The sequence below is a fragment of the Macrobrachium nipponense genome, chromosome 27 (assembly GCF_015104395.2).
Source record: "Macrobrachium nipponense isolate FS-2020 chromosome 27, ASM1510439v2, whole genome shotgun sequence".
Classification (NCBI taxonomy): Eukaryota; Metazoa; Arthropoda; class Malacostraca; order Decapoda; family Palaemonidae; genus Macrobrachium; species Macrobrachium nipponense.
Window position 1 is genome coordinate 73,417,704 of NC_087216.1, and position 12,500 is coordinate 73,430,203.

The 12,500-nt window shown below is 38.0% G+C and overlaps 1 protein-coding gene across 7 annotated transcripts in view; it reads right to left on the reverse strand.

Annotated features, from left to right (window-relative positions):
* The window catches only part of LOC135201093 (KH domain-containing, RNA-binding, signal transduction-associated protein 2-like), a 370,373-nt gene that overhangs the window by 24,332 nt on the left and 333,541 nt on the right, over positions 1-12,500 (reverse strand). For 5 of the 7 annotated variants that reach the window (XM_064229984.1, XM_064229982.1, XM_064229985.1 and 2 more), the window contains one exon: positions 10,850-11,014. The exons of the other annotated variants lie outside the window; for them this stretch is intronic. In XM_064229984.1, the coding sequence (XP_064086054.1) occupies positions 10,850-11,014 (165 nt within the window). The remainder of the gene's footprint in view (positions 1-10,849; positions 11,015-12,500) is intronic. 7 annotated transcript variants of the gene reach the window in all.

Sequence of the window (12,500 nt, forward strand, 5' to 3'; positions counted from 1 at the left end):
GGGTGAGCGTCGACTTCTTGACGGCATTGCAACGAATCCTAGCGAGAAATCAGGCCGGTCTGGCGCTGGGGTTTCTGTCGTAACAAGGACAGAGCAGATATGTTTGTTTGTAAGGTGTTTTTACGTTGCATGGAACCAGTGGTTATTCAGCAACGGGACCAACGGTTTTACGTGACTTCCGAACCACGTCGAGAGTGAACCTCTATCACCAGAAATACACATCTCTCTCTCCTCAATGACAAGTCACTTTCAGAGCATCTTTTTTTACTCATAAGCCTGATTCTGAAGATTTATTCTTAACTAAAGAGTGACAAATGAAGAAAGCTAAAGGTAATTTTTACTTTTATTATTCAGAAGGTGAAGAACCCTATTCAAGAAGCTTTTAAAGAATATGCTGGTGTTCATTCGAAAGAAGTACTAAAGGGAGGTATTGGGAAATACAGAAAGAAAGAAGAGATCAGTTATTAGAAAAACGGGTAAATTAACCAAATAAACTATTGAATAAAAAATTATGACAATCAAAAGTTAAAGACAAGGCTCCGAGGGACCGCCTTGCGGTACGCCGCTCATACCACACAGCTGTCGTACCCAGCCCATCATACGAGACTATATCTTGTTCTATTACTATCTGTTCTAGGCATCGATCCCTCTAAGAATGAAGGTTTTCATACAATTTAAGTGTAACAAATGAATATCAAAAGCTACGATGAGACTTAATGTTTAAACATTTGTTGTTGCTGTTGTTGTTGATGTTAAGAATCTTGAAACATTTCTGAAGGATTGATTGATTTCTAGGTTTTAGGCACAATGCCAAACACTGGGGCAACTAAGGCCATTCAGCGCTGAAACGGAAATTGACAGTGAAAAGGCTTGAAAGGTGTAACAGGAGGAAAGCTTCGCAGTTGCACTACGAATCAATAGTTAGGAGAGGCTGGAAAGTAAGATGGAAGAAAGATAATACGGAAGGAGGTACAGTAAAGGCATTTTTGAAGGGAAAACTGCTGTCGTGTATCTGGCACGTTCTCAGGTAAAGGTTTCGGCTGAAGTGCTCCATTTTCTCAAAAATGACTCTCCAATTTGGGTTCCTGATGCTGTGTTCCAAGAGAGTTTTGGGAACCTGTTATGATGTTCTCACTTAACATTTTGGTTCCTTGGGGACACTTTGGCCCCCTAATGGTTTATAGTTACAGAAATGGTGACCACGTACAAGTATACGTAGACCTTTTTCATACATAGCCGTTTCAACAACGTGTAGATATTTTGTATACTGTGTGTGTGTGTGTGTGTGTGATATATATATATATATATATATATAATATATATATATATATATATATAATATATATATAATATATATATATATATATATATATATATATATATATATATATATATGGCTAATTCACTATGTTGATTATATTTCTGTCATGTATGTAAACATCTACAAGCCATCAAAGCTCATGTTCAAATACGAAAATCAAACAGAGAGAGAGAGAGAGAGAGAGAGAGAGAGAGAGAGAGAGAGAGAGAGAGAGAGAGCAAGATAAGAAGAATCAAGCGCACCAGGAAACATGTAAACCAAATACGACGCCTTAAAGAGGCCAGCAAATATCACCTGAAATTCGGCCACGTTCTTTATCACAACAAAAATGTCAACACTCCGTTCGAAGTTACAACCAGTTCACTCTAACCTTTCTTTAATAAATACTAAACTTTTGGAGCGACAAGGATGTGTCCCTCTACTAGAGACTAGATTAAATTGTTGTATTTTTATTTATCTATTTATTTATTTATACGAAAGGAACGGCGGGGTCATTTGGTCCCCTTAATCCAAATTCCAGGGTTCAAGTTAGGTTAAAAAAAATTCAAACCAAAAAAAGGAGAGAAAGGAAACCCTGACGAAACCCCCCACCCCCATCCCCCCACAAATAAAACGGGGGAGGGGGAGAGGGGAAGTGGTGATAAAACCTAGTCTAAACCTAATGGATTAAAATCCAGTTCTAATCTAAAGAACAAGAAGGAAAACTTGAACCGAACTGGAGAGGGAAAATTCTCTCATCAAACCCAAAAGAAAAAATGAATGTCTTCGTTGCTTCCACCCCTCCCCCAACCAACCCCCTCCCCAGGTCCAGAATAAAAGCTCCACAAAACAGACCAAACTTTCAGAGAGAGAGAGAGAGAGAGAGAGAGAAAGAACTAAAACCCAGAATTGTTTGAAATACCGAAAGAACCCTGGAGACACCTACGTAGCTGCTGCCCGCCTCTTGAAAGCAAGAAGGTTATAAGGCTGCAGGGATTTGACAGAAAGAGGCGGTATTCAAAGAGAAAGAGAGTTCAGAAAGAGAAAGGAGGTTTAAGAGAAAGAAAGACAGAAAACATAGGGCTTTAGGCTTGCACATCCGAATTCGCCACGTCAAATGCCATCAGTCAATCAATCAACAACAAAAGGAATTTATACATTTTGTTGTTCGTCTCCCTGTATATACTATATCCATCTGATACACATAAATATGCATGTATGAACGAGTAACTGTTCATCTGATCATAACATGGTGTTAAAAGCTTATTTCTCTCTCTCTCTCTCTCATATACACTCAGGCTAACAGAAATAAAAGCGTGTATAAACAATTCCATACAATGGTGTGCACATTTTATAGTTCTTTTCTTGGCCTCTCTCTCTCTCTCTCTCTCTCTCTCTCTCACCTTTCCTCGCGGGAAAAGTAATTGAAGGGTAACTGAAAAATTCCAGCATTTACGACGCGACGAAGAGTGTCCCTCGCCATTACGTCCGGGTTTCCTGGTGTCACCCGGGGCTTTGCGCCCCTTCTTTATATCCCAGTTAGGGTGGAACAAGGGGGAGGGGGGGGGGGGGAGAAGACCCCCGACGAAGAAGATGGGGTCTTCAGAGGGAAAGAGGGAGAGAGAAGGAGCCTGCCTCTTTACCTCCAGGACAGGATGGTCGAAAGGGAGAGAGAGAGAGAGAGAGAGAGAAAGTATACATCTCTCCTTGAGAGGCAGGATAAGCAGAATGTACAAAGTCTCCTGAGTATCATCAAGGAATAGCCGGGCGAAGAGACGACCAAGAAGATTTAGCTGTGGCTGGAGGGGACTTAGGAAGGGGGGAGGGGGTAGTAAATGTTCAGGTTGACAGCCCTATGCGGGGCTAGGAAGATCAGGTCCAGGGAATTCTGGAAAAATCTGGAAAAATCTCTTCAGAAAGGCCGTAGTAGATGGACGAGCCCCACCTATGTTGGGAAAAGAATAGAACAGACATTGGGTCGAAACGGAGGTCAAGATGGGATTAATAGGTCAAAAACTATGATGATATCACCTCGTGTAGACATATATATATATAGGAGTAGGGCCTTGATGGTGTTACCAGGAGGCTAAGTAGATTCAACCAAGGCAGTTTTCACACAAGAGGATACGAGCAAGGTAAGTCATAAGTGGTTATGGGAAAACAAGGTTTCACCAACTATGAGTTTAGGGGGAGTTGAATGACCTTTTGGGATGGCAAGGGGGGAGGGGAGAGGGGAGGGGGGAGTTGAAGGACCTAGTAGATATAAGCAAGACCATTAAAAAGACCAAGGTATCACAAGGTTGGGGTCAAAGGTCAGGTAAGTTCCACCAAACGACTACTAGACCAAATGTCTTGATTTGGACGAGGAGTGGGGATGTGGGCCTGATGGGAGATGGCCAGGTAAGGAAGAGACCAAAGAGGAGAGTTGTGGAGGTCAAAGGTGTCTTGGGAGAGGCAGGGTCAAAGGTCAAAGGTCAAGGTCGCTTTCTCACCATGCCTGTTACCTGTATGGTTCTCATCTTCCACTATTCCTCTCTTATTCTGTGGTTTGCATTCTCCTATGTTTATCCATTTTCCCTCCACCTACATTTGATCTTCCTCATTTTCTGCTTTCAACATCCACTCCTTTCTTTTCTCCATACGGAATACAGACGGGAGACAAAATAGCATAAACAGCGTAGAAGGCGAAACACAAAATAAAAGAGAAAGTTAACTATATCTTTCTCTAACCAGACCACTGAGCTGATCAACATCTCTCCTAGGGCTGGCCCGAAGGATTAGATATTTTGACGTGGCTTGGAACCAATTGGTTACTGAGCAAAGGGGCCTACAGCTTATTGTGGGATCCAAACCGTACTATATCGAGAAATGAATTTCTAACCACCAGAAATAAATTCCTCTTACACCTTGTCGGCAGAGCGGGGAAGCGAACTCGGACTACTAAATCAGCAGTCGAGCACGTAACCCACTCGTCCAACGAGGAACTACAAAATGAATGGGGAAGCGAACTCGGACTACCAAATCAGCAGGCGAGCACGTAACCCACTCGTCCAACGAAGAACTGAAAATGAATGGGGAAGCAAACACGGACTACCAAATCAGCAGGCGAGCACGTAACCCACTCGTCCAGCGAGGAACTACAAAATAAAAGGGGAGTTGAACTCGGACTACCAAATCATCAGGCGAGCATGTAACCCACTTGTCCAGCGAGGAACTACAAAATAAAAGGGGAAGCGAACTCGGACTACCAAATCAGCAGGCGAGCACGTAACCCACTCGTCCAGCGAGGGACTACAAAATAAAAGAGAACAAGGGAGAAACAGCCGAATAGTGGAAGATGAAAACCTAGATAACAGGTAATGTGAGAAAGTGACTCTTTATGGTGATCTAAAGATAATAAAAGATAATAAACAAAAGAGAGGCGGAAGTGTTCAAGAAAATAACCCAGCAAGACTCAAAAGGATGAGGTTGCTGGCCCCAATACCTTTCGCATCTATGGTTTGTTTGTATGGTGTTTTGACGTTGCATGGAACCAGTGGTTATTCAGCAACGGGACCAACGGCTTTACGTGACTTCCGAACCACGTCGGGAGTGAACTTCTATCACCAGAAATACACATCTCTCACACCTCAATGAAATCGCCGCCACCGAAGTGGCAGGCCAACACCATACCGACCACGCCACTGAGGCGCTTTCGCATCCATAGTGATTAGCGTGGCTCAAGCCTGAATCGAACCCGGACCTTGCAAAAGCGAGCCCAGTGTAAAACAGAAGCAGACAATTGAGAGAAATGAAAGCATAAAAACAGTTAATGTAGGATATATACCTATATTTTATATGAGACAAAATGTGTATAGACAATAGTGGGGAAGATAATATAGGCTAAAAACACAAATAAAAAACGAAAACATTAAAAATTGATAAAATACAACAGACAATAGAGAAATGAAAGGAACACATAAAAGAATATGTAGAACATGAATCTACATTTTAGTAGGGACAAAAAAAAGGAGTAATATAGAGAAAAGTGAAAGAAATAATATTAGAATATAAACACTTATGATTAACACATAAAGGAGATATCCAAAAAAACAAAACAAAAAGGAAGATAGGAACTAAACAAGGCTTGATAATCGGGTGAAGGTAGAGGCGTGTTAAGAGAAATACATAATACACAACACTATTGAAACAGAAGATAATATTACAATGGAGTAAGGGTTGATAATTCAATGAAATAGGTTGAAGAGAAAAATAATCAGTAGAATGATAAGACGTGCGCATATATCCATGTATAAGTGAGGTAAACAGAAATTTAAATCGTAATCACTACACAATCATGAAAGAAATTCTGACATATAGTAACACGCCAGTAGTGGAAATTTTTATAACACGGTAATAATTAAACCTTCTACGTCTAATCTACGTCATCTACAAACTAAAAATAAAAGGATCACTTTCATAATATGAGAATGAGAGAGAGAGAGAGAGAGAGACTCACAAAACATCGCGTTTGTGTACGTTATCTGCTCTTCTACCCAATGTTGATTTAACTGATTCTGTGAATATATTGTAGGACGGCGCATGCGCGCCTGAGTTTGTTCATCTGCAGAATTTGCTGATATATTACTTTTTTTATTATTACTGTGAATACTATCAAGTTAAAGTTTTTCCACATTCAATTTCCGTATATAGGCCTCTGGACCTGACTACTGTAACCACCCAAGGTCTCTAGCTGAAATATATGTTATATAATCTGTGCACTCCAATATTATTACTGTTATTACCAGTATTATGATTACTATCTTTTATACTACTACTCAGCTATTGTGTGGATAGTGCCGTTTATTAATTTTTTTTATCATGTTGTCTCATGTATCTAGATTGTGTATGTTACTGTCTGTATTTTGTATATTCCATGTATATGGCCCTAAGCCAAAATAAAGGACATTATTATTATTATTATTATTATTATTATTATTATTATTATTATTATTATTAGTGAGCAATGTACAAATAATAACCGAGAGTTTCAAGGGACTTTGTCTGTCTACAATTGTTTGCAGAGCTCCTAAAGAAATGAATATTTAGGTTTTTATAAATGTGGATTTGTCTCCTGAGCAGAAATCACCGTATTTGTGTAAACATTTCAACACTTTTTTTTTCTTTTTTCGTGAATTTCCGTTCAATATTGTAGTCAGGTCTGCGTGAGCACTTCGAGATACGTTGGGTTCGTGAGTGTATGTTATATAAAAAATATAAATATATATATATATATATTATTATATATTATTACATATATAATGAAAGTAAACATTAATCTCTTTGTGCCTACCCCAAAGCTCGTGTTAACTACATTAAACGAAGTGCCTCCTCCTTCAACATCTCATTACTCCTCACCAACAAAGGAAGGAAGGAGATTCCTCCCTCCAACTTTCTCTCTCTCTCTCTCCTCACGAATCCCACATCATTCCCCCCTCCCCTCCCCTTCCCTCCCCTTCCCACCCCACCCCTAAAACAAGCCTCATCCCCGAGGATTCCCCAAGTTCCGCACGGGGACATAAGCGGAAATATATATAAGAGCCGGGAGGGCGGGGGGATTTGGGGGTGGGGGGAGGAGCTCTTTATTTTCTGGACAAAGTAATTTTTCTTTCTCTCTCTCTCTCTCTCTCTCTCTTTCTCTCTCTCTCTCTCGTCTCTCATCTCTCTCTCTCTCTCTCTCTCTCTCTCTTCTTACTATTTTCCCTGGATACAAAACTTGTAATTCTCGAGTGGGGCAAAGAAATATGAGTAGGCATTTTGGAGAGAATGTAATGCTTCAAGACACAAGAAGTAAAGCAAGTGTGTAACGCGAGCTTAGCAAAATATGATATAAATATATATCTATATATATAGATAATATAATAATATATATATATATAGATATAATATATTATATATCCATATATTATATTATATAGTTTGCCTAATTATATATATATTATATATAATATATATATACCAGGGGCGTACAGCATTATGCTGGACGATAATACAGTGCAATTCTGTGTCCTCATCACCAATATAACGCCAGAGCAATTCACGCGAAATCAAATCAATCAAAAGTGTGTATTGTAAAAGTTATTTCATACGTACGACTGACCCTTATAATATAGAAGGTTTGACGATAATACAATGCATTTTTAGGTGTACTTATCATCAATACGACGCCACATCGGTTCATGTAAATCAATCAGAAATTAATATGCATATTCCTTAATACACTATTATCACAACTACAGTACGAGGAGAGAAAATATTACAACTACAGAAATGAATACGTGATTATGGAAGCACAATGTTACAGGGAAATACATATTATACATATTAGGTTGTCAGTTTAGGTTAAGACAACGAAAGAGACTACAAAAATCAACATATTTAGTTAATGAAGCGTCGAGCTACAGGGATTGTTAGGTTTAATGAGGCTAAACATGGTTTATTAATGGTTACAGAAGATTTTTTTTGGCATTTTTTTTTACAGAGACAGAAGCCTGAAAGAGAAGAACAATCGCACAGGCACCCGAGAACAACATCTAACGAGGAGAAACAACGAAGGGGGAAGGGAAGCGATGGCAAAACAAAGAAAAACAACACAGCAAAGTCAAGACGAACAGCAATTCTACGACAACAAAATGGAAACACAAGACGTGGCTTAAAAGATCAGAAGGGGGAAAAACATGAGTAACTAAAATAATACACTTTTATTTTACCCAGAAACGAAGATGGAAGGAAGTATAGGGAAAAAATAAATAGGGAAATGAAATGAAAAAAAAAAAATCAAGAATTTTGTCTTTAAAAGACCCATATTTCTTTCATCTGTTGTTTGAGAAAAAAAAAAAAAAAAAAAAAATCTTTGAAGCCTCTTGTGGGATACCGGAACTTGCCCAGCATTCCTCAGGATTCTCGGGCCTCCATGCAACCCATTACCATATCCACTATGGACTACTCCAACAGCGGTCCCCCATCCAAGTCGTGACCAGACTAAATGCTCAAGTTTTTCTTCAACTTCGCAGATGGAGAATATGTTGTCATTATCTTATGCAGACGAATTGGCCTCCAGGGATAAACAAGCAGTAGTATCCCAGACATGTGGAAAACATGTATACAATATGTATAAAACATGTGGAAAACACGTATATAATGTGTAAAACACGTGGAAAACGTGTATGCAATATGTATAAAACATGTATACAATATGTATAAAACATGTTTAAAACATGTATACAATATGTATAAAGCATATGGAAAACATGTATATAATATGTATAAAACATGTGGAAAGCATGTATAAAACATGCATAAAACATGTGGAGAGCATGTATAAAACATGCACAAAACGTGGAAGTCATGGATAAAACGTGGAAAATGAACATGTAAGTGTGGAAAACATGTATAATACATGTGGAAAACATAATACACGTGGGAAAAAATGTACAAAATGTGAAAAAAACATGTCGAAACCCATCAAGTTTTGCTATAGGAATCATCACCTCTTATGTTTTTTCTAGATCATAATCACTCCGCGGAGACGCCTATACATTATCAGTGTCTATATACGCTTTCAATTCCGTTGCTAAAGGTTAATATCTGTCTATAGGCTCTCACTCCATAATGTGCTGTGTCTATAAACTACCAAGTCTATTTTTCAATACGACATCTCTGCCGTATGTCTACAATGCCTATGCACACTCGAGCCGGCGCCTATACTACGATCATCAATAGATTCTCCATTCTGTGTCTAAAGATGTAATGTGTCTATAGCGTCTATATAATCCTATGCGGAAAGGATACCACTTCTGTAAATCGATAGAATAGTCTATCAATAATTCCACTACTTCTCTTCTCTCTATCAATAATTCCACAACTTCTCTTCTGTCTATTGATAATTCCACTACTTCTCCTCTAACTATCAGTAATTCCACTACTACTTCTCTTCTGTCTATCAGGAATTCCACTACTTCTCTGTCTATCAGTTATTCCAATATTTCTTTTCTGTATATCAATAATTCCACTACTACTTCCCTACTGTCTATCAGTAATTCCACTACTTCTCTTCTGTCCATCAGTAATTCCACTACTTCTCTTCTGTCTATCAGTAATTCCAATACTTCTCTTCTGTCTATCAGTGATTCCACTACTTCTGCCTATGAGTAATTCCACTACTTCTCTGTCTATCAGTTATTCTAATACTGCTCTTCTGTCTATCAATAATTCCATTACTTCCCTTCTGTCTATTAATAATTCCACTACTTCTGTATATCAATAATTCCACTACCTCATTATGTTTACCTAATACCAATTGTATGCGCTAACATAATACGAATCCTCAGTGTATACAACAAAGAATTTAAACACGTACACAGAATATAGAAAATATATCTAAATATAGCTAAATGTCATTACGTCGAATTTTACATAACATCTACACTGGGTCAAATTCAGAGCCCAATTTGCCTATAAGATACGAGTTGTTTTTGTCAACGGAATGTATTTATTTTTATGAAAGATTACAACAATCACCAATCTCTGAGACACATATAATTTAAATGTGCAACTGAAAACACCAAATATATATATATATATATATATATATATATATATATCTATATATATATATATATATATATAGATATATATATATAATATATAATATATTGGACGAACATCAAGAAACGCGACCAAATATCACTAACCACAACACCAAAAGTCATCGTGCGATGATCAACCATCTATCGACACTACGAAATTGATTGTCAACCTCCAAAAAAGTTCCAGGAAAAAAAGATCAACCGGAAGGGTAAAAAATAAAAAATAAAATAAGAAACTATCAATCACCACTACACATACAAACGATCTCCATTAACATATCTATCGTCACCACTACACAAACTCCCATCAATCAACAACGGTGAAGTCTCCTGTCACCTTTGAGAAGGTTTGCTTGAGAGAGAGAGAGAGAGAGAGAGAGAGAGCAGAAGAGTAAAGATCTCTCGCTTATCACCTTAGGAAAGGTGACATATTGGAGAGAGAGAGAGAGAGAGAGAGAGAGAGAGAGAGAGAGAGAGAGAGAGCAGAAGAGAAAGGATCTCTCGCTTATCACCTTAGGAAAGGTGACATATTGGAGAGAGAGAGAGAGAGAGAGAGAGCAGAAGAGTAAGGATCTCTACGCATTATCACCTTAGGAAAGGTGGCATTTTGGAGAGAGAGAGAGAGAGAGAGAGAGAGAGAGAGTAAAAATCTCCCGCTCATCACCTTAGGAAAGGTGGTATTTTGGAGAGAGAGAGAGAGAGAGAGAGAGAGAGAGAGAGAGAGAGAGAGAGAGAGAGAGACTTAAATACAGACTGTACCTACAGAACAACAGACAGAAACAGACAGCAGACAAGTAACCGTCGAATCAAACAGCCCGATCACACAGACAGCAAAGACGCAAGAAAGTAATACTACAGACTTTACCTGATTTTTCTCGAGAGAGAGAGAGAGAGAGAGAGAGAGAGAGAGAGAGAGACTCACCCCACAGTCAAGCTGTACCCCGTGTACTGATCAGGAGGCAAGTAGGGTGTAGTTGTAATGGTGGGCGGAGTTATGGTGGGTGGTGCTGTAGCGGCCGAAGGAGTTGGCAGCAATAAAGGTTCGCCATTGGGATCCCTGCCCTTGCTTAGAAGATCCAAGGCAGTCCTGTGGGGGCGTTTGGTTGGAGGGGGGCGGGGGCGGGGGCGGGGGGAGAAAGGAAAGGGGGGATGCATATATATTTACATTAATTGGTGAGTCAAAGTATCTTGGAAGTCATAATTTTTGTTGTTTTTTTATACATATTTTTTTTAAAGTTAATGTTAAAGTCAATTGCCACCCTCGGATAAAAAATCTGGACCTCTTCAGTTGGCAATATCTACCTCTGAATATGAAAAAATGCATGTCTTAAAAAGTGAAGAAGTTTCTGGCACTGTTTTAAAGATTATAAAAATAGTATCACTGTCTTGAAAGACTATAACATAAAATGTCAGTGTCTTAAAGACACAAACTTGTCACTGTCTTAAAAGACTATAAAAAATGTCACTGTCTTAGACTATAAAATGTGTCACTGTCTTAAAAGACTAAAATATGTCAAAATGTCTAAAAGACTATCAAAATGTCAAATGTCTAAAGTTCACGCTATATAAAATGTCACTGTCTTAAAAGACTATAAAATAAAATGTCAAATGTCTTAAAAGACTATAAAATACAATGTCACTGACTTAGACTATAAAATGTGTCACTGTCTTAGACTATAAAGGTGCCACTGTCTAAAAGACACTGCATCAAAAGCTCAGAAAAAGGTCACTGCCCAGTGCCACAAGTATATAATGGTTGGCGCCCTTATTGCAACATAAACGGGGCAAAATTGAAACGGGGGGGGGGAGGGGGGCGGGTCTCACTACTTCCGGTGGCACTGTATAGCATATGAGGGCACTGTATAACATATGAGGTTAGTGCCACATTTCACTGTTCTTCGTCTTGGGTAAGTTACTAGAAATGGACTTGAGATGAGTGAATAAAAAAAAAAATTTCCGTTTTTTTTATTATATATATATTGAGGATTAATAAATTTCACTAGAAATATCTCTATATATAAAACCTTCTCATTAAGGTTTTATGGCACTGAATTAACTAGTTACGTTCTCAATGTTGGGCGCTACGAAAAACTAATGGTGGCTTTCAACAGCATATTACATGAAAATCTAATTCATTTCGTGAAAGGCTGCTCTTTGATTTGCATTTTTGAAAAACCTTTGGTAATACTGTAATGGAAATTAATGTACAAATAAGTGACAATTATCAACATTTATATATTTTTAATATATAAATATATATATTTATATTTTTTTTTTTTTAAATTTAAACACGGGAAGGGAAAATATGCATAAAAGTCTCTATGTAACGCGACCAGTAGTGATATAAGTATATAATATATATATATATATATATATCTATATATATATATATATATATATATATATATATATATAATATATATCTGAATGGAAGGCGCTCTGTTTTGTACTGCAGTGACACAGGTTGTGCTTTGGCACTTTCGTCGTCTTATAGTGGACTTGTGCTTCCGATTTCAAAGTTCTGTCTTGTCAAACGTCATTGTCGGAGGTTATAATAATAATAATAATAATAA